Below are 22106 nucleotides of genomic sequence, written 5' to 3'. Positions count from 1 at the left end.
TGTGTATGGTGTTATGTAGTGTTCTAATTTCATTAATTTGTGTCTTGTGTTTTTCCTAGGGTTTATCCTGTATGTGACTCTCTGTGCTTCCTGGACTTGGGTGACTATTTCCTTTCCCATGTTAGGGAAGTTTTCAACTACAATCTCTTCAAATATTTTCTCAGACCCTTTCTTTTTCTCTTCTTCTGGGACCCCTATAATTTGAATGTTGGTGCATTTAGTGTAGTCCCAGTGTTGTCTCTGAAATTGTCTTCGATTCTTTCTTTTTTCTTTATTCTGCTCCTCGGCAGTTATTTCCACCATCTTGTCTTCCAGCTCACTTATTCATTCTTCTGCCTCAGTTATTCTGTTATTGATTCCTTCTAGTGTATTTTTTGTTTCAGTTATTGTGTTGTTCATCTCTGTTTGTTTTTTCTTTAGTTCTTCTAGATCTTTGTTAAACGTTTCTTATATTTTCTCAATCCGTGCCTCCGTTCTATTTCCGAGATTCTGGATCATCTTTACTATCATTACTCTGGATTCTTTTTCAGGTAGATTGCCTATTTCCTCTTCACTTATTTGGTCTTGTCGGTGTTTACCTTGCTCCCTCATCTGTGACATATTTTTTTGCCGTCTCATTTTTTATTTATTTTTTTTGAGTGAGATTGTGCTCCTGTCTTACTGGTTATTTGGCCTGAGGCTTCCCACCCTGGGGTTTGTAGGCTACTGGGTAGAGCTGGGTCTTGGTGCTGAGATGAGGACCTCTGTGAGACTTCACTCCGATGAATATTCCCTGGGGTCTGAGGTTCTCTGTTAGTCCAGTGGTTCGGACTCAGAGCTCCCACCGCAGGAGCTTCGGCCTGACCCCGGGCTCGTGAACCAAGATCCTGCAAGCTGCCTGGGGCGGCAAAAACAACAACAACAACAACAACAACAAGATAACAAAGTAAAAAATGAAATTAGACTAGGAAACTAACAGGCATGTTAGGAAGAATATAAAAATAAAAATATAGCTGAACCAACAACCGGAAGGTGCAACAGTACCACAATAGTAAAGAAGAGGAGGAGGGGAAAAAAAAAAAGGGGAAAAAAAAAAAAAAAAAAAAAGGAGGAGGAAAAGGCCTTGGCTGTGGAGGGCAGGGCCTAAGCAAGGGTGAGGTTTGGGTGGTGGGCGGGGCCAATGCTCAGGACCCACAGGGCTTGAAAAGGCCCTGGGGGCCTGGGGGGGTGGAGCTTAGGCTCAAGGAACAGAGAAGGGGCCCAGGCATGCCCCCCAGCACTGGTCTCAGAGGGCAGGGGACCTCACCTGGGAGCCCAGCTGGCTTTCTGGGCTCAAGTGGGCGGGGCAATTGCCCTCCACGCCTCTCCCGCTCTGCTCCTCCCGGAGGCCCCCTCCCACCTGCTGATCTCCCCAGCCTCAGGGATGCCGATCCTGTCTGGCCTCCACTTCTCCTCCCGCCTCAGTCCCTCTACATCCTACCCCTACCAGTGCACTGTGGGGTTTCTTCCATCTCCTTGGGCGTCAGAGTCCCCCAACAGTGGCCGGCAGGTGCCCTAGTTGTGGGGAGACGCTAACTCCACGTCTTCCCACACCGCCATCTTGATTCTGCCTCCACTTTCTAATTTTAGAATATTCTCAATTCAGTGAGCTAGGGCGTGAAGAGACTTAGAAAGAGCACCTGGCACTAACATTTTCCTCATTTTTAAAGGACAAAACCATTTCCTCTAAAACATATCAAAGCCCTGAGATTTTGACTCATTAAAGAAGTTGATAATGTGAAGATAAGACTGAATGCCTCCAGAGATGGACGCAGCCCCAGGTTTCTGCCCTCTTGGAAGGGCTTTTCCCTTTCTGGACTTCATTTCATTCCGACTTCTTTGTGACTTGCAGGTCCACACTTCTGGAGGGCCCAGAGAATTGTGCCAACACATCCGGGCTGAAGGACATACCTGTTCTTGTCTGGATGCCACAGAACCACAATAGACTCAAGCCTTTAGGGATTTTCAGAGGGAGGACTGGCAAACTGTATTTTCCAACGATGGCCACAATGGTACACATCCCACCTCACACGCTATTCTTCGATGACGTTGTCACTCCTCCCCTGAGAGGTGGAGGATTGTGTTCTCTCCCCTTCACGACTGCTCTGACCAGGAAAGTTGAGCTACGGGATGTCTGAGCCTACTTCATAAAAGGTGATACGGTTTCTACCTGACTCTCCCTCTTTGCAAGCCCACCCTAGGAACCCAGTGACCATGTTGTGAGGAAGCGCAGGCCATATCAAGAGGCCACGTGTAGGTGTTCTAGCCAACAGCTCCAAGCAAGGGCCAAGCATCTGCCAGCATCAATCCCATACATGGGAGGGAATGAATCTCCAGATGATTCTCGACCGCAGCCTCAGAGCTGCCCTTGCCTACGCCAAGTGGACCAGAGAAGAGAGTGTCTTCCCAAATTGCAGGTTCATGAGCAAAGTACATTTGTTGTTTGGGCCATAGGTTTGGGGATGGTTTGTTACACAGCACTAGAGAACTGAAAAAGAAGTCTTGCAGGTAAAACACGTTTGATTTTCCCTATGAAATGCAAAAGCTCCTATAGCCATCCCAGAAGAATGTTAGTGAAATAAACGTGCTCATGGGATGACACAGGCAAAAATATTGGGCTGGCCAAAAAGTTCGTTCGGATTTTCTGTACCATCTTATGGAGATGCCTGAACGAACTTTCTGGCCAACCCGATGCTTTCGCCTGCTCTACAGCTAAAATATCCATCCTCTCGTACTTCACCATTGCAAGCAATAACATTTGTTTTCTGGTATAATAGTTGTACATAGTCATTGTAGAAAAGTCAGGGAACTGAGAACTAAAATAGTTGAAATGAAAGTGGTTTGACTCCTAGCATTTACAACTGTTAATAATTTAGTCTCTTTCCCTTTAGTTTTTTTTTTCTATACGTAGAAATGTATTTTATAAAACATGGGTCATATTTGCACAGTAGTACTGATCTTGGCCCATCATTCAGTAAACTTGTTTTGAGCTCTTTGTCAGGTACCCAGCTGAACACTGGAACAGGGAGATGGGAAGCAGGGTTTCCAGTCTTGGCCATGACTGTGCCTCACTTTGGGTCACTAGCGAGATACTGAAATTTTCTCCCCAGGGGTGGCCAGTTGTTGCCTGGTGAGCGTTCCAAGTACCTGCTGCTTTGGTGCCAGGGGTGAGGAGGCATTCCCTCCTCCACTCTTACCTCAGGGACACAAGGGGGCCTCTGGAGGTGATGGAAATGTTTATTGCCTTGATTGTGCCGATAGTATCATGGGTGTTTGCACATGTCCAAGTGCACCAAATTGTGTACGTTAAATCTGTGCAGTGTTTTGTATATCAATTGTACCTCAATAAAGCTGTTTTTTTTTTTTAAAAGCTCTTTCTCATTTGGAGGCACTTAAATGAAAAGGTCGAATTGCACTCAAAATCCATTCCCGTGAACATGAGAATTTTCAACATTATACTTGAATCATAAATGAAAGAAAAGGAAGAGCTATTAGAGTCTTTAAATTTAACGTGAACTGTGGTCAATTTTAGCATGTAAAACGGTTGCTGACATTTTTTAATACCTATTCATGTAAAGTTTCTTGTTGATGTAGAGTGTTAAGAATTTTAAATCTCTTTTTTTGGTGTATGTGTGTGAAATAATGTCACATAAAGTGCTCACAAATGACAAAAAAAGCAAATCTAGTCACCATCACCAGGTCAGGAAGGGTAGCGTCCTGCGGTGTATTTGAAGGGGTCCATCAGTTGCCATTTCAAGCATTAAATCTGATGTAAAAAGGGCCATTTATAAAACCGAATAAAACTGTTTAGTAGCGATGTTAAAAAGATTCTATTTGATCACTTTATTTAAAAACATAACATTTTCCCTAATTAAAAAAAATATATATATATATATATATTTTTTTTTTTTTTCACTAGGCCTCTACAGATGCTCAGAATCCCTGGCAGGACCTCTGCGGGCCCTACATGCCTGCATGCCAAGGGCTGGTCCTGGGTTTCAGGCACCCACAGCCAGGTGATGCAGACCTGCCCTGGGTCAGCAGTCCCCGAGGCAGTCAGAACAGAGTGCGTCCCAGTAGGGGCGGATCAGTGTTTACAAGATTCTTCTCGAGGCTTGGCTGACGTAAGAGCCATCCTTAGGGCAGTGACGACTGTACTTGTTTTTACCCTCTTGTTAAAAAGGCTGATTTATTTCTTTATTTTCAAGCTTCTTTTTCTTTTCTTTCTTGTGCTTAACAGAAAAAGCCAGAGCCCCCGAAGTGGCGCTGCTGTCTTACCACCAGGAGAGCCACGAGTTTGTCTCCCTTGATTGTTCTTTTTTCGGTTTGCTTATTTGTTTTTAGTATGTTTTGGAAACATTTCTTTTCAGTGAGTGAAATTCAGCTTCCCCTTCCCGGCGCTCCCTGCGGGCGCCTCCCTCACCCAGCCCTTTGCGACCACTGGGTGCCACCCGCAGCCTTGGGGGGCGCGTAGGTGTCATCCGGAGGCGCTCGGCTCCCCCCACCCCCAGTCTGTCCCCCGCCGCGAGCGGCTCCAGTCTGGGCACTTCTGGGGGACGAGAAAGGAACCGCCAGAACGGTACTGAAACTTTTCCCGGTGCCGTTCCCTCGGGGACCACAAGGTCCCTGGGCTCCCTGGGAACGGGCGGCAAAGTCAGAGTTGATCCGAGGGTCCACTCCTCGTCCCGGGAGGCGCTCAGCTCCCGGTTTTGGAGCCCCGGGTAGTGGAGAGCGGGTCGACGTCCCCGGGACGCGCCGACACCTGTGGCCTCTGGCCTCTGGCCGGGCGGTCGGTCCCCGAGCCCCAGCGCCTCCTTAAAGCCGCGGCTCCGCCCCGCCCGCCACCCTCCCCCGCCCCCGCCCACGGTTCCACCCAACCTCCGGGTCCCCGCCGTCTTGGCGAAGTGTCGCAGAGTCGCGAGTCGGCGAGGAACGCGCTGTCAGCCCACTCCCCGCGTCCCCGGATCCACCGCGGCCATGGCCAGCGAGAAGCTGGCGAGCAAGCTGCAGCGGCGACTGCATTGGGAGGAGGTGGACGGCGGGCTTCAGCCTGCGCCCCGAGCCGCCCCAGTCCCCGAGCCCCAGCCGCAGCCATCCGCCTGGGCGCCCACCGCCAGAGCCGACGCCGAGCTGAGCGCGCAGCTGAACCGACGGCTGGACATCAACGAGGGCGCGGCGCGACCCCGCCGCTGCAAGGTCTTCCACCCCTACTCGGAGTTCCCGGAGTTCAGCCGCCGTCTCATCAAGGATCTGGAGAGCATGTTCAAACTGTAAGCTCTCCGCCGCGTCCTGCGCCGTGCGCCCCCGGGGACCCTGAGCCCGGGAGGGAGGGGGAGGTGGCGGTGGGTTGGTCTTTCTGGCTGGGAGTCCCGGGCCCCGCTTGGGGGGGGGGGCGGGACACAGGATGGGATAGTGCAGGGGTTCCAGGGGTGTCTTTAGCATTTAACCCCCAGATCCAGCGCGCTCCGACCGATCCCGGCGCGGTGGGGGGAATCCAGCGGGGCTGGGACACCGAGAGCAGGAGCCGCCGTTCTCTGTGACCCAGGTCAGAAGCTCCCCTCGGGCAGCCGAGCCCGAGTCCGGGGCTCCCGGGTCCGGACGGCGGGTCCCGCCCCCTCTGCGGGCCGGCTCCGAGATTTGCCCAGGGCGCAACTTCTAGGAAACGGAGACGCGCCGCGCCTCACCTGCCAACTTTAACTTTATCTCCCGAGGGAGAAATTAGCCTCGTTGTCCTTTATCTTTTAAAACAAAGGAGGAAACTTATCCTTGGCTGCCGCGCGGGTTGGATGTACCAACAGAGACTGAGAACTGGGAGTTTGTTAAACTCTTCACGAAAGATCAGTACGTTCCTGGAGCGAGCACGTTCAGGGAGCCTCTTGGGAGCGTCGCCTTGGCTGTTGTCCCCCTTCTTGCCTCTTGGGCAGGAGGCGCCCTTCCGGAACCGGACAAGGCAGGTGGCAGCTGGTCCGGCGGGGGCTCATTCCGGTCCTGCCGTGTCAGCCCCATCGGGCGGTGGAGGCAGCGTAGGGAGACCCCCGGTAGTCGGCCTTGGAGCTTGGCAGCTCCCTGGGCCTCAGTTTCTTCATCTAGAGAGTGGGGGAAGTAATCGTCCCTGCCTTTTAAGGCCATAAAGTATTTTGCACACCGTAAGCTCCTAACTGAGCTATTAATATTAGTTCCAGAATTGGGCCAAGACCGGAAAAATGCCTGGGGGAGCGGAGGCCGCCGGCCAGGTCATGCTTGGGGCGGTTTAAAATGCGCTTGGAATGTGTTTGTCCTCCCGCGTGGAGGTTCTATTTAAAGGCGCTGACCGCCGCTGTGTGGCGGGAGCCTGGGCCCCTTCCTGAGGCTGGGCTGTTGTCCAGCCCCAGCCCCTAAGCAGAGGTCAGCAGAGGCTGGTACCTGGAGCCTCCGCATCTTCTCTGCTTCCCTGACACCCTGATTTCTGCGTCCCTGGCTTCCAGGCACTGATCTCTGGTGTTAACACCCGATAGGTATAATTTGGGCCATTAAGGAAGGCTGAGTTGAAGCAAAAGAATGCACTGGGGCAGAGACAAAAGTGAATGGTGTGTCACAGCCCCTTTGATTTATTTGGGGTTATGCCTTTCCTGGCATACTGCTCCCCCTCTGGCTGCTCCCAGGTCCCAGCACTTCCTCTCAGTCCAGCTGGCTTCAGACAGGGCATCTTGGGGACCTTCCTCTTCCAATCACTTTGGGGTGATTCAGATTTCTTTCTTTTATTTTTATTACTATTATTTTTTTCTGCAGAAAAATCGTTGAAAGGATGTTTGTTTGTTGGCTGCCTAAGAGTAATAAAGGGAGTCCACACAATCAGAGGGCCTTGGGAGACCAAGCAAGCTGGCGTTGGCGAGGAAACAGATACCGGAAGAGGGTCAAGCTAAAGGGAAGGCAGTGTGTGGTCTGGGGTCCCACAGAGCTGGCAGCCCAGCCTGAGCACGAGACTTCTTCCTCCAGAGCTACTGTGTCAGTCACAAGTCTAGGTTGGGTTTTCTGTCACTTGCAACCAAAATTGGCATAAACAAAAAAGGGATTAATGGGTTCATAAAACTAAAAAAGGAATGGTGTCAGGTATGGCTGGATCAGGGAGTTCAAATGATGTCATCAGAGCTTAATTTCTTTTTCTTAAGCCAGCTTCCTCTCTGTGTTGTCCCCATTCTCAGGTGGCTTATCCCTGGTGGTGGCAGTGTGGCCACAGTAGCTCCAGCAAGTCCAGTGGGAAGAGTAACCACAGCAAAGACCTTACTGTGTGTGTGTCTTTTGTAGCTTTACTATTGCTTCTTACTGGCTCTGAACCAACTGCTGTGGCCAGGGCAGCCCGTTGCTCTGGTTGGCCAGGCCCTACCCCTGCAGAGACTAGCAGGGGGACTGGCAGTGGGGCTCTTGCTGAGGAGGGGGGATTTGTGCTGCTCAATGTGAAGGGCCTTCACAGCTCCATCCCGGACCTGACTGTGGGCAGACTCAGGCCTTCAGCCTCCAGTGTCCTGAGGCAGGACTGGCAGCTCCGGTCATCAGGCAGTGGCATCTGAGGCACGAGTAATTGCAAAGAATCCTTCTTGGGGATTTCCCCCCATGTCCTAGAAGACAGGGGAGGCAAGACTGATCCAGTTACAGTCGGCCAAGTGGTGGCTGGAGACACCAGTGTGGCAGGAGGAGCCTCACAGGCGTAGGGTCAGACAGGGCCTAGGACCTGTGACCTTGGGCAAGCTACATGGTCCCTCGAAGCCTTAGTTTCTTGCTGGTAAGAGTACCACCTTCCCATGAGGGGCAGGTAGCTGCTGTGGCTGCCAGGGGCAGGGGCCGCTCGGGGAATGATATTTCCCCCAACAGTGGTTTGGAAAGGCCCCCCCACCCCTTAAACCTAGTATCAATACCCAATTATCTTGGGACTTCCCTGGTGGGCCAGTGGTTGAGATGCTACGCTTCCACTGCAGGGGACACAGGTTCCATCCCTGGTCAGGGAACTAAGGTCCCACATGCTATACAATGCAGCCAAAAAAAAAAAAAGAGACCCAATTATCCATCATGAGTTTCAGGAAGGTGGGGCTATAGCCCCCTCATTCCAGGGTCATTAGCTGTGATCAAGGGCAAGTTGCTTAAGCACTTCTGTCTTTTCATCTGTAAAATGGGGGCAACCCTTTCTTTCAAAGGTTTGGTGAGAACTGAGTGAGAGGAGGGGGTGGCCAGTGCCAAGTCAGCATGTGACGTGGAACAGGGGCCTTTTGCTGAAGGCTGTCCCCCGCCTCCCTTGACACCCGGTCCCCCCCGAGCTTCCAGACTCAGCCTCCTCCAGCTGAGCCCGATGGGGTTCCCCTCAGGTGCTTCCACCCAGTTTCCTCACCTGGGAGGCAGCTGACACTTTGCCCTCCCCACCCTACCAGGGTCAGGGACTCCCCAGTCCGGGAGATTTTGTCACTTGGACATCTCTGACACAGCTCTGCTTTTAGTCCTCATCCATCCTCGGTGCCTGGCACGTGGCGGTGACTCTAATTGATGGACAAACCCCTCATCTCATGGAGGGCTCCCTATGGTCGCTAAGTCAGACCAGACCCCCTGCCACCCCCTGGTCTCTCTTCCGTCCTGCTACCCTGAGCTCCCTCCAGGCGGCCAGCTGGCTCCGGGACCCTCTCTGCCGATCTCGCCAGCCCTGGGGGCTGCCTGCACCCACTGCCCTTGCCCAGGCTGCGGTAGGCTGTGGGCCCCCTCCTACCCGGGAAGGCTGCTGTGGGGCTTGGCATTTGGGGATTTGCCACCCGTTGACCTGGCAGTACCACCTGTCCTGTAGCTGGCCCTCCGCAGCTGATGAGCTGATGAGGTCCCAGCTTTGCTCACAGCCCAGCCCAGCTTTTCTGCTGGCCCTCTTTCATATTTTCCTCTTCCTGCTGTCCTACTTGACTTTTAAAAAATATGGCATGACTTAAAAAAAATTAAAAAAAAAAACCAAAACTACATCTGGGTAGGTCCTCTTGAAAACCTAATTTTTGCTCACATCCCCCTCCCCACGCACACTCTTGCATCGAAACTTTTCTGAGCACGCTTTGGCCACTCTCTGAGGGCTGGGCAAGCGGATCCCTTTGTGGTGCCTCTTCTTCCTGGAGAAGCCCTGGGCATGCCCACCCCTCCCTGACTCGTCTCCCTGCCCTGTGGGTGTGTCACTCTGCCCTCACCCTGTCCAGTCAGCAGCTGCTCGTTGCCACACATCTGCCCCCAACTGAAATGTGTCTTTTTCTTTTTCCTTTGGTTTTTATGCATAAATTTTTAAAAATCATGTGAGAAATCTCAACTTGTTTTTCATGCTTTCCACATTCTATCCATTGCAGAAGCAGTGTGTGAGTCTGTTAAGAGCATGAACTTGGACCCGGGCTTCCTGGGTTCAGACCCCAACTCTACCACTTGCTACTTGGAAGGTTACTTTGGGCAGGTTACTACTGAAAAGCTCTGTGCCTCGGTTTCCCCTTACGTCAAGTGGGGATAGAAAAGTACCTGCCTTGTGAGTTTATTGTGGGGATTAAATAAATTCATGTATATGAAGCAGTTAGCTCAATGCTTGGCCCGTGGTGAGACCAGTAAGTTTCAGGCACTAATTTTCACAGCCATAATTTTGGTGGATGTGCAAACTGTATGTTGTCCTTTTTGTTAAATAATTTACAAACACTTTGCAATGTCTGGTTTCTCCTTTGAAGCTGATTTCACCTGCAGCTTGAGCTGTGGAGTGGGGATGTGGCCGCTTGGTGGGTAATTGGTCCCCCTGGGACTGCCCCCAGGGCTCTGTTGAGGGGACTTACTCGTTCTACTTCTGGGTGAGTGGGTGAGTGTCCTAGGGCTGCTGTGACAAGGAGCACAAGCTGGTGGTTTTAAACAAGAGAGATGTATTCTCTTACCGTTCTGGAGGCTGGACTCTGAAACCAAGGTGTCAGAAGGGCCATGCTTGCTCCAAAGCCTCTAGGGAAGAACCCTTCCATGCCTCTTCTAGCTTCTGATGGTTGCCAGCAATTCTCGGCATCCCTGGCTTGCAAACGCATCGCTCTAGTCCCTGTCTTGACAGTCACGTGGTGTTCTCCCTGTGTGTGTGTGTGTCTTCACATGGCCTTCTTGTAAAGACACTAGTCCTTGGATTTAGGGTCCACCCTAATCCAGTATGACTTCTTTTTTTTTTTTTTGGCCATGCTGCGTGGCTTGCAGGATCTTAGTTCCCTGACCAGGGATCGAACCCGGGCCCCTGGCAGTGAAAATGCTGAGTCCTGACCGCCAGACCGCCAGGGAATTCCACAGAATGACATTTTAATTCAATTTATTATATCTGCAAAGATCCTATTTCCAAATAGGTCACATTCTGAAGTTCCAGATGGCTGTGAATTTTTGGGGTGGGGGGACCCTCTTCAACCCATTACTGCCCCTGGGCAGAGGTGCTCTGTCTGTCTGCATCATGACATGTCAGAATCTTAACCACTTTAGATTGTTTAGGTGATTTAGGAGGTCTGAGATGTAACCAAAGCCAGAATGATTCCTACCCTCAACAGAAGGGGGATCAGTCTTCTCAAAGCCTAACCCTATTTCAGATGGAGTTGCCATCTAACTACAAAAAACAATACCAATAGAAAACCCCCAACTTGTGCCAGGAGTGCACTTACTTTCAGCAAGAATTTCACTTTTAATCTGTTTCTAGATCCAGATTCTGATGTCGCCTTAGAGTTCACTCAGAACCTGACTTGACCAGAACAAAGTACGCCTGTTCTTTTTGTCCGGGGCTATATAGATTCATGCAGACGCTGCAAAACGTGCTTTGATCTTTTCAATTTGATTTTCCTATTTAAAAGTATTTCACTTAGGGATCTCTTACATTTTCAAGGTTTAAAAAACCCTGGATCCTTTCCAGCCTGTGAACACATCAGCTTCTTGGAGCGGGGGGTCATTTATTTGCCTTTGTACTGTTGGGACCTACTACAAATGAGCCTGGTGTGTTGTAGAAGAGAGAGAATTTTCTAATGAGTGTGGGAAGCCAGAGGCGTCACCAGAGAAAGTTCCCTCTCCGTTTCCAAGAGTGTTACTGGATAGGCTGGGCCAAGAGAATAGTGGCCTGATTTTAAACGAAGAGTGAGAAGGCCCCAGAGAAACTGACTCTACAGTGTGTGTCCAGGGCTGTAATACGAGCTGGTGGAGCGGTGAAGGTTAGACAGGAAATTTTAATTACCTTGGGCTTATCCAGAGGCCCCTTTCAAAGGGAGGTAATGAGGGCAGCCACTTAAGGGTGGACCCAAATACAGCGTCTTAAAATGCAGCTGTGATGTTCTTCCAGCATAGTAAAAGCTTGTGTTTCAATGCCCCAGAGAGAGGGTGGGGAGAGGAGCCTTTGGCTGTGGGAAAGTTGTCTTTTTATCAGAATCGGAAATGATGACATCATGGATGCCCTGCCAGGACTTGACTCCCCATCACTGCTGAACCCCGAAAAGGCAGGGCTGCCCTGGAACTCTTCATTTCTCATCTCCCCCACCCCCAGTTTCTTTTTCTCCTCCCTAGACTTTTCTCTGAGGGAGGGAGGAAGGGGTGTGGACTTGGAGGGCTGGGAATTTGCCAAAGGGGTGAAGGGAGCCCCGTTAAGGAGGTTTACTGGGGAGGTGGATCTTTATCTGTATCTTTTGAGTGAATTGCCTTATACACAGGGAAAGGTGGATGGAAGTAACTGGAAGTTAGTTAAGTGATTTTTTTCCCCCTTAGAGAAAGGCGAGGGCTTCTGACTCTCCTGATTGTGTCTTTAGTGCACGGTGACCCACCTTAGAGTTGAAATTCCCTCACCTGCACTGGATTTTGCACATTTGACTGTTCTGCTTGAAGGTGGGGCAGGAGAACCCAGGGCTTGTCTGAATTCCTGGCGGGCAGTCAGCCAGAACCCAGGCCGGCTTCTGTTTAGGGCCTTGGTCTCCGGCAGAAAGACGCTGTAACTGGGAACTATTTCTTAGAGAGGTTTAAGCACTGGTTTTCTTTGCCCAGAGTGTGATGTCGGGGTAGCTGGAAGGAGGTGCCACTGTTTCTGGCAGTTTTATCTTGACAGAGAGTTTCCTTTCTCCTCATTCCTTGTTCCTTACCTCCTTTCTCTGGGAAGCCTCCTCCACCCTCCTTATTACAGAGCATCACATTTTGTGAGAATTCGAGCGACTTATTAAAATCTTACCTAACGCAAAAAAAAAAAAAGTCCTTTTTCCTTTCTCTCTCGCAAAATTAGTTAAGTGCCTAGTTTCAAAGCGTTAAGGCCCAGGGGACTCTGACTTTATTTATACTCTTAGCCCTGTGATACGTCCCCACCCCCCCAGACTAACTAGTAAATAGAAATACCATCTTCCATTGAATTTGAGGGGCTTGGTGGACACGGGCTACATCGTGTGTGGTTTCACGGCGTGGCTGAACCAGTGATCTCTAAGGATGTATCGAATGAATCAGGTCTCAGGCTCTGGAGCTAGTGGCCGCCAGGCCTGTCCGTGACTTGGGGAAAGAGATACTCAGTGTAGGATCCCAGCACACACGCTAGGTTTTACACAGCTTGCTATTATTAGCTTCCTGCTTCATGAATATCTGTGTATCAGGTGCACTCTTGCAGGCTCACACTCTGCATCCTCCCCCTGCTTCTGTGTCCCTTCAGCGTTGGTGACTGAAGGGCTCCCATGGTCCCAAATGCTAGATGGTCCTTGGAAGGCCTACATACAGGGATATCTGAGTTGTTGGAGCGTGGACTGTGCCATCCTGCAGGATGAAACTCTACCTGTGCTCAATGGCCTGCCAAGACACAGACCCAGGTCCCGCACCGAATCCTTCTTTGGTTCCAAGGCCTCACGGACCTTCTGTGACCCTTTCCCAGGGCTCCCGCCCCTGGGCTCCCGTGGCCAGCGCTGTGTGTACATCCGCTAATGTCTGCTCCTGTGATACCATGATGATGATAAGGATGAGCCTCTTTCTTGCCTGCTGTCTATGAGCTGTGTACATCCGCTAATGTCTGCTCCTGTGATACCATGATGATGATAAGGATGAGCCTCTTTCTCGCCTGCTGTCTATGAGCTGTTCGTTCATTCAGTTTTTTCATTCATTCAGTGAAGCACGTGCCAGGCGCTGGTGTTACACAGAGGGATCTGGAGGGGTCTCTGCCCTCGAGAAGCTCTGGGAACTCTGAACAATGGGCTGGATTTAACAAGATGCTGCTTGACAGGGAAGGATGCAGATCCTGGAAAAGCCATCCGCCACCCATGTGTAAGAAACCCCGGGTAGCCTAGCAGACACTGTGAAGACGCTGCATTCGGGGCAGGGGGTCGTGGTCTTTCTGGACAAAGCCAGGGAGGAGCAGCCAGCCAGGACTGGGAAGGGGTTCAGGCCCTCGATGGATCAAAGGCCTTGAGGCCGAGGCTGTTGGAGCCAGAGGATGGAGGCTGAGAGTTTGAAGTCTGGTGGGGATCTGCTCGACCTCAGGGGGCAGAAGGTGGGTCATGAGGGTTCAGTGAAAGGAAGCCACGGCCTTGGTTCAGCGTAGAGAAGAAAGAACTTTCTCATGGTTGGAATTGTTGAGAGATAAAAAGGATGGTCTCAAGGGTGGTGAGCCCCTTTCTCTGAGTTCCATTGGAAGGTGTGGTCTGTCTTCGTGGAGTGAGAGAGTTTTGCAGCAAGGAAGGGTTGGGAGGCTCTTGGAAGGCTGGGGGTTAGGCTGTACGACGGTCAAAGTTCCTTCTGGGCCAGGGTTGGGCCAGCTTGGTCCGTAAAGGGCCAGGTAGTAAATCTATTTTGGCCTTGTGGGCCCTAGGTTCTCGGTTGTCACGGCTCAACCTTGCCACTGTGACTGAAAGTAGCTGCAGACAACACATCAAGGAACCTAAACTAACTGGCGTGGCTGTGTCCGGATAAGACTTGGTGAGCAGAATTTGCCTGCAGGCTATAGTTTGCCGGCCCCTATTCTAGGCAACTGCTTTGGAATCTTCTGAATCCCGAGCCCTGTGAGTCGTCGGTGGTCTTGCTCACCCCTCCCTTTCCTCACTTCTCGGCCTTTCTCCCTGTCAGTGGCCTGTGGTTTCACTGGCTGGGGCAGACCTGGAGCCCCCAGGGGAAGAAGAGGCAGAAGCAGAAGTGGATGGCAGAGGGATCCCAGAGCTCTAGGACCCCAGAGTTGCTTCTGGAAGATTATTGCTTAAGTAGGAGCAACATATGTATCTGCTTCTCCTGCCACCTAAGAGGGCCGGGCAGCTGGTGCCCTGCAGCTGGGATCCCTGGGTGACACTCTGCACCCTGGAAGGGCTGCCTTGGTGTTACTTCCTCTGAGAGTTGGTCCAAGGTGTGTTTGAGCCGGGCTGTGGTCAGGAAGGGCTTAGGGACTTCCCTGGCGGTCCAGTGGTTAGGACTCTGTGCTTCCACTGCAGAGGGCAAGGGTTTGATCCTTGGTCTGGGAACTAAGATCCCACAAGCTGCGTGCTTAGGCCAAACAAACAAACAAAAAAAAAACAGCAAAAAAAAGCAAAGAACAAAAGCCCTCCAGGTGTAAAGGAAAACGAAAACTAACTTGGTTGCACAGAGACCTCGGCCTTGGGTGTCTGCCTCCTTGAGCCCCGTGGCTAAAGCAGGTGTTCTTCATCTCAAGTCTTTGGACCCTCCCCCTTCTCCCTAGCCCCCCTTCCAACCTCCCTTATTCCCTTTATCATCTTGAGTCGAGTGCCTCTGATTCCCTCTCCTTTTAGAAGGGTCTCCAGGTGGAGAGGCGGGAGTGCGTGTGGCCAGCGCCATCTTTGGTGCGTGTCACCTGCACTGATGGCTCTCATTCCTTTCAGTGCCTGCCTGATGTTCTGCTGCTAATGGCCCTTCTCTCAGTGTGGAGGCCTTTGTACAAGTCGTGGGTGGGTGGGTGTGTGTGTTGGGGGGTGTCCAGGCCTGGTTTTATTTTCTTTCAGCCTCCACCTAGCTGCCCCCCGTGTTGCTGAATAAAGGTAAATTCTTTGATTTTGGAGGCGAGGACTGCGTGGTCTGTCTCCACACAAGGCTGCCTCTGGCTGACACAATGTCCTTAGCGCTCTGCCAGCTCAGATCAGGTTTGCAGGAAGTAGAAGGATGTCGTTCAGGACTTATAAACTGTCACATGCCTAAGGCCGGCCCTGCTGCCCCTTCCTGGTCAGAATGGCAAGGGACCCCAGGGCTGTAGTTGATCCTAGCCTTGGGATTAGGCAACTCCCGGGGCCCCCCAGCCCCACCTGGCAATTCTCACTGAACACTGTGCCTGGGACCATGGTCCCCGGTCATCAACCCTCTACCAACAAGATCTGGCTGCTGACAGGCTCAGCTCTGCACCGTCAGGGACATGGTGAACTCTGTCTCAGCCTTGGAGAGGTGCTGGCCCCTGATCCTGTGCAGCTCTGTCCATCTTGGCCTCAGTGACAGGGTCTCTGTCCCCCCCCTAAATGGTTCATACTCCCCCCACCCTTTCCTACAAGGGCCAACTTTATCGAGCACAGCCACTGCTAAGAGCCACTGCTTACAGAGCACCTACTGTGCGCAGGCACCGTTCTTGGCATTTACACATCGTAAGCACTGTGAGATGGGTGCTTTTATCATCCCTCATCTTACAGATGGGGACCGTGGGACGAAGTTCAGACTCTTCACGCTGACCCTCAAGGCCGGTCACAGCTGGCTCCTGCATTCTTCTCTCTCGCTGACTGCCCCAGCCCGACCCCATTCTCGCTGGGCTGTTGGCGCTCCACAGTCTCTCTCCCATAACCCCCAATTTCCAATCTGTCCATTATTGTTGATTCTTAGGAGGTTCCCCTCCCCCTCCTCCCAGGTGTTTGCCCTGGGAAAGCAGGGTCGGCTCCTTAAGGTTGAGTGTGGCTGACTTCTTTCTTCCTTCAGTCCCCAGGGCTGGACCCAGGGCCACAGGCAGGGCAGGGGATCCTTGACCTCTGTAGAGCGGCCTGAGCTCTGCTTCTGGAGCTGCCCTGAGGCCCTAATTACGGCCCCAGTGGAGCTTCCCAGCTCCCAGGGCTGTCAGGAATAGGAGCCTTCGGTGGGGTTGTGCAGTCCCCTCCGGCAGTGCCACCAACCGCGTGACACAGGGCACATGCCTGTAAGTGAGATGCGGAAAAAGGAAAGTGACCACCTTCTCAGGTTGTCCCCAAGATCGCGTGACCACTTGGTGTGCAGTCGCAGCCTTAATTAGGTCACTCCAGTTCCAGCCCCAGGTTCTTTCCACTGAGGGAGCTGCAGGTCCAGGCCCCTAGCAGGGCTGCTGGATTTAAGGTGGTGCCAGCCCAGAGGAAGGACACTGGAAAGGGGCCACCGGCAGGGAAGCTGTGGGTGGAGGCTCTGAAGACCCGGAGGCTGGCAGCCCAGGTGCTTTTCCTTTCTATGTGGAGGGACGGCTGAGTCCCCCCCACGGTCCACTTCCACTGGGCCTGTAGGCCCTGACCTCCCCCTCCCTCAGGGCCTCCCCCTGGCCATTTCCCTCCCTGGCTCCTGGGCTTGGGAGTCGAGGGAGAGTGGGTCACTACTGGGGCTGCACCAGGCCTGACTGGGTCTGGGGGTGGAAACCCCGGGTTGTTTGGGGGCACCCGTCCCCCGAGTTCCACAGGGCTCCTGGGGATTCTCAGGCAAACTAGGTTTCCAGAGGCACCTCTGGCCCAGTTTCCCAGCCCATCAGGCCTTTTATAGGAGGTGTTGGGAGCCAAGGGGAGACACCCCATTACTACAGCAAAGAACCACCCTTGCTCATTTCGACACCCCTGATTCAGAAGAGCCCTATGGCCTCCCCATCGCCTCCATCAGGGTGTGCTCAGGGCGGGCGTCCCCTGGGATGCCCTTCTCCCCCTCCTTCCTGGATGGATGCCAGTAACTCTAAATTCCCAGATCCACTTGCTCCATTCCCTGTTCCCAAGTGAGTCCCCAGCCGCCTGTACTTATCCAAACCCAGCAAAGGTGCCCCGATTTCAAAAGGACCAAGGGGAGACCCCAGGATTAGGGTCCTTCTCTTAATGAGCCAAAACTAAAAAAGTGAACCCTTACTGATGAGCTTACGGCTAAGCTGAGAGTTTACCTGTCTTCCTGTCATCTTGGCAGCAACTGGACAAAGCCCAGAGAGTAACTCGCCCAAGGACACACAGCACAGGATGTCACCGGGGCCTTGAACCAGGGCAGTCTGACCCCAGGAGCTCACTGCCAGCCCCTGCTGCCCTGCCACCTTTCCTTTCTTTATGAACTTCCAGACACCATGTACAGAACTATAGGAGGCTGTGGTTGGGGAGACCCAACTGGTCTCCTGCAGCCTGTAAAGATGTTGGCCTCTTACCAGAAAAAGAAGGATATTTCCCAGGAGTGAGTCCCCACAGCACTGGCTGTGCACAGGACAGGTGAAGCTGGCGCTCACCTGCACCCAGGGCCACTCCCAGCTCACCTTCTCTCTGCCTGCATCTCTCCACAGTGAGGACTACTGCGTGCCCCCCACTGCTCACTCCACTCTCCCCCACTACTGCCCCCCTAAATCCATCCTGCACATCAAGCCAAGGGGTCTTTCTGAGACAGCCATCTGATGTCACTTCTCTGCTTCACACTCTCTTTTTTTGTTTGTTTGTTTTTGGTTTTGTTTTTGCGGTACGCAGGCCTCTCACTGTTGTGGCCTCTCCCGTTGCGGAGCACAGGCTCCGGACGCGCAGGCTCAGCGGCCATGGCTCACGGGCCCAGCCGCTCCGCAGCATGTGGGATCTTCCCGGACCAGGGCACGAACCCGTGTCCCCTGCACCGGCAGGCGGACTCTCAACCACTGCGCCACCAGGGAAGCCCTCTGCTTCACACTCTTTGAGGGTTGCCACTCTTACCCGTAAGAAGACACAGCTCTCCCAGAATGCCTTGTGGGAGCTGGCCCCCTACCCCCTTCTGGGACATCCCCGCACCTCTGGACTGCACTGGTGACAGGGGCTCCCTCCCAGGGCTCTGCACACTCACTCCTGCCCATGCTCTGGCCTTATCACAGCTCAACTGTCTGTACATCTGCCTCCCCGCTGGGACTGGTCTTTGTGCTTTTCTTCTGCTCTGGAGAGGCCCCAGGTAGATGTGAGCCAGGTGACTCGAAGAGCTAGGCGTTCATCCCACAAAGGCGGCTGGGAGCAGCCTGATTGGAAATCGGACTCTGGGCTCAAAAGCTTTTGTACTTAATTCCTCAGGGTCCCCCTTCCTCACACCCTGCTTTCTTTTACTTTGTATGTAGTTGTAACACACTTGGAGATGTGGCTTCTCAGTCTGCAGCAAATCAGAAGGAAGGGAGGGAGGGAGGGAGGAGGGGAGGGAGGGATAAAGGGAGGGAGAGAGGGAGGGAGAGAGGGAGGAAAGAAAGGGCAGATAATTGGACAGCTAAGGGGGACCTACACAAAAGACGGGAAACCAGGACCTCAGAGAAGGGGCAGGCAGCGAAGCACGGAGGAACGACAGCCCTATGGGCTCGGGGGACCCTGAGGCTCATCTGGATGGGCACAGCTAGGGGCACCCACGGGAGAAGCAGGAAAGCCCCAGGAAGGGCTGCCTGCTCTGGGGATAGTCTGGCACAGCACCCTTCTCCTACTTGAAAGAGCCTGGGGCACACGGGGAATCTTGTGAAAATGCAGGTTCTGATTCAGCAGGTCTGGGAGGGGACCTGGAATTCTGCCTTTTGAATAATCCTGGATGACCGTGGTGCTGCTGGTCCGGGGACCACACTTTGAGTGGCTGCCAGAGCCAGCCTGTCTGAAAAGGCAGTGCATGTTTCCCATACAAGGCCTTTCTGGAGACAAGCCGGTGTGTTCCCATGTTCTGGGTCTCTGGGGTGCAGGCGGTTCCCCCCAGCACTAAGAGTAAGGCATTTTCTGGGGCAATCCTCCTGAGAACCTCCGTACCCCCTGGGGATCCCTGGGGAGTTTCTGATGGCTGAGTTTCAGGCAGACAAAGGCTGCCCTGCTTCTTTCTTCCTTGATAGCAGGATTATTCTGGGCAGGTGAAAACCAAGAAAACCCAGGGGCTCTGCACAGTGGAGCTGAGAGAGCAAGCCATTCATGGACCAGAACGGGGCGGACATTGGAAACCAGCCCCTGAGCCCTTGCTGCTGTCTCCTTACTGGCAGGCCTTCGGTGGGGCGAGGATTAAGGGTCACCTGGGCCCCTCTGGCCAGGCCACGGGCTTTCCCAGGTCGTAGGCACTCAGGGTGGTGGGCCCAGTGTTCAGGGATCTCAGCCCATCCTGCCTCAATCCACCCCATTCCCCTGACCAGTGATGACCCCAATCAGTTGAGTTGGGAAGCCTTTTCAGGTGAGCCCTTGGAAGACAGATGTGATGCTCTCATACAGGACAGGCGGGGCGATGAGAGTCGCTCATCAAGGGCTTCCTGGAAATTCAGCCGAAGGGGCCACAGCAGCCTGTGGATTCGGGTTTCCCCCAGAATGCTAAAGATGGTAGAGGCTGTTTGAGGCCAGTGGGTGTGGGCAGCTCATCAGAGCAGCAGCCCTGGAAGTTGTCTGCTTCCTCTTCACAGCTGCAGACAGGTCCTACTTTTAAATATAGCTCCCTCCCATTGCTTGCTTACTGGGTGCCGGGGGCCAGTGCTGGCGTGTTATCTCCTGTTGGCCCGTCTACAGCTCTGCAAGGCGCAGACAGCTCAGTTAGAGTCAGCCTGCAGTGGGCTCGGCAGCCCGTCTCTCCCAAATGAATGGCAGGGCTGGCTTTGCACCCAGGCCTGTGTCTGCGGGGCCATATGCAGTGCCGATGGAACTGGAATCTCCCCCTAACAGATCCTGGAGATTAGGAAGATGAAGGGAATGAGGACATTTAAAAAAAAAAACATGGAAAAAGCTCATCAATCCAGAGGAGGGCTAGAAAGAAGCCTTAGGAGACAAACAAGGATGCGGGGTCTTAGAGTTGTGAGTGAGGTTTCTTGGTTTTTGTTTTTTTAATATCCTGGACTGCCTTTAATAAGAAAAATCTTGGTTAAAATTTAAATTATAGAAAAAAACTGGTACAGGGAGCTAAGATGTTGGTAGAGGGAGGAGCCAGGGGCTTAAGGGAGCCCCAATGAGCCTGCAAGCATTTGAAAGATATAAAGTACTGGGAGGCGGGGAGAGGAAGTGTTTTGATGGTTTGAAACGGGGAGAGTGACGCAGCTTAGGCCGGCTTTGTAGGAGAAGGAGAGCCCCAGATGAGCCTAGGGCTGGGGCTCTCTCCCCGACTCCCCTGGGGCCTGGTCCCAGCCTAGTGGGTGGCTCTGCCTGCTGAGCAGTGCAGGTAGGCCCCACCTGGGCAGGTTCTTCTAGGTGTTGCTCCCTTTCCATGGGGCCGGATTCCAAACTGCAAGGAATGTGATGGAATTTTCCTGGAGGGACTGGAAGCAGAGGAGGTTTCCAGAATGAGGAAAACAAATCCGACTGCATTCATTTCTTCCACGGGCCCAGAAGTTTGGCGTAAGGTCACCTGTTCGCAGATGGCCTTGTCTCAGGGGGTCCTCACACTGCAGTTACTTGAGGAGAGGGGCTCTGAGCAGGTTGAGGGTGAGTGCTTTGCGCCTGGTCCAGCCTTGGGGGCCTCTGCTAGGGGTCCTCACCTCCAGCTTCCTTCGAGCGCACCCACGGTGGAATGCGTTGCTGAAGTTGTCCCACAGCTTTCAGAAGGGCCTTTATCCATTTAACACCCTGCTTCCCCAGGGCACCTGTCTGCCTCAGCTTTGACTGGCTTGTCTCTGTCAACTGTCACTGGAGGGGCCACGTTGGCATCCTGTAAGGACTGACCTGCTATCAAACCTACATCTGGTGGCAGTGTTGCCCAGCCCTGCGGTCGGGCTGTGGGCTTGGGCATCAAGTGGCGATAACCGGGGCTAACCTCGCTGGGCCTAGTGACCTTCGGTTGGTTGACCTAGGTGGGCTTGGTTTCTTCGTCAGCCTGACAGTGTGACGTTCCTTAAAGGAGTGTTGGAGGGTTAAAGCTGATCAAATCTATTTGAAGGGCTGTGTTGGTGAGACTGTTTCTTCAGATGTTTGTGAGACGTCGGTAGTCTCTCGGGCAAAAATGAATAATTTTGCGTATGTGGGCAGCTGGCGATACCGCACTCCGAGACCAGAATCAGAATCTACACACGTATGGGACTCAGCAGCGTGACTCCTATTATTTCTGCCAAAGTCATCAGATATAAATTGTAAAATGTGTGACTCGCACAGTTAACTAGCGGTCTGTTTGCTGGGACATAGTGTGTGCGCTCTATCCATCCCCTGGCTCCCCACTGAGTTAAGGGGCACATAGTATAAGCTTAGTTCATGGTCATTCCTGCCTTGCCTGTTCCCACGTGAAGCCAGGCACCCGCCTGAAAGCCCCAGGTTAGTTCTGATCCACAGCAATTGGCTTCACTGCACCCCTCAGCTTTCATAACCTGTCAAATGGGGGGACTCATTACCACCTCACAGCACTGCTGAACTAAATCAGGTGTTTTAGCACAGCACCGGGCACTTAGTGAGCACTCAAAAAACAGTAAACAGGCGGCTATTATGAATTCTTCATGGGACTGTCATAAAGACGAAAGGGTTAGTGTATGAGACAATGTGTTGTGATCTGCAAAGCAGGCTAGTTGTAGTTATTAGGGGCTTTGAATCCCATTGTGTGCGCGGAACGCGTATGGTAGTCGGATGCTTTGAGAGGAGCAGATGAAACAGTAAGTTGATGAGGGGGACCTGGGAGGTTTTTCCTGCCTGTCTGGCATATGCAGGCCCTGAAGGAAGTGGCTGTGGACCAACCCTCGGAGATGGTCACTTTAAAGAGGGAAAGATGCACTTCTGGATTACAAATCCCAGTTCCATGGGGAGGGGCGAGGACACCACTAATGTGGTCAATTTATGGTCTTCCCGGGACTTAACTATGGGCTTGGCTGGTGCTTCGGGCAGGAACAAAGGGACGCAGTCTTTGCTGAGTCCCTGGGAGTCGAGGCAGTGGCTGACTCGTGACCCCTTTCTTTCCTGCCCCTCTTGCCTTGGAGACATCCCCTCTCAGTCCACACACTGGCTTTATTCCTGTGCCAAACTGGTGCTCCCGGCAGGATGCCTGGCCCTTTCTTTCTT

General features: G+C 52.8%; 1 protein-coding gene across 3 annotated transcripts in view; it reads left to right on the top strand.

Moving 5' to 3' along the window:
• The first annotated feature begins 4897 nt into the window (after window positions 1–4897).
• EFHD1 (EF-hand domain family member D1) overlaps window positions 4898–22106 on the top strand; it is a 38517-nt gene continuing 21308 nt past the window's right edge. For 2 of the 3 annotated variants that reach the window (XM_032638306.1, XM_032638305.1), the window contains exon 1: window positions 4898–5288. In XM_032638306.1, coding sequence (XP_032494197.1) covers window positions 4996–5288 — 293 coding nt within the window. In that variant the 5' untranslated portion in view covers window positions 4898–4995. Of the gene's footprint in view, window positions 5289–9650; window positions 9656–22106 lie in introns of those variants that run through there. The other variant, XM_032638307.1, reaches the window with a different exon arrangement.

Source organism: Phocoena sinus, chromosome 7 (assembly GCF_008692025.1).
Source record: "Phocoena sinus isolate mPhoSin1 chromosome 7, mPhoSin1.pri, whole genome shotgun sequence".
NCBI classification, from domain to species: Eukaryota; Metazoa; Chordata; class Mammalia; order Artiodactyla; family Phocoenidae; genus Phocoena; species Phocoena sinus.
This window is presented reverse-complemented; position numbering and strand designations above follow the sequence as displayed.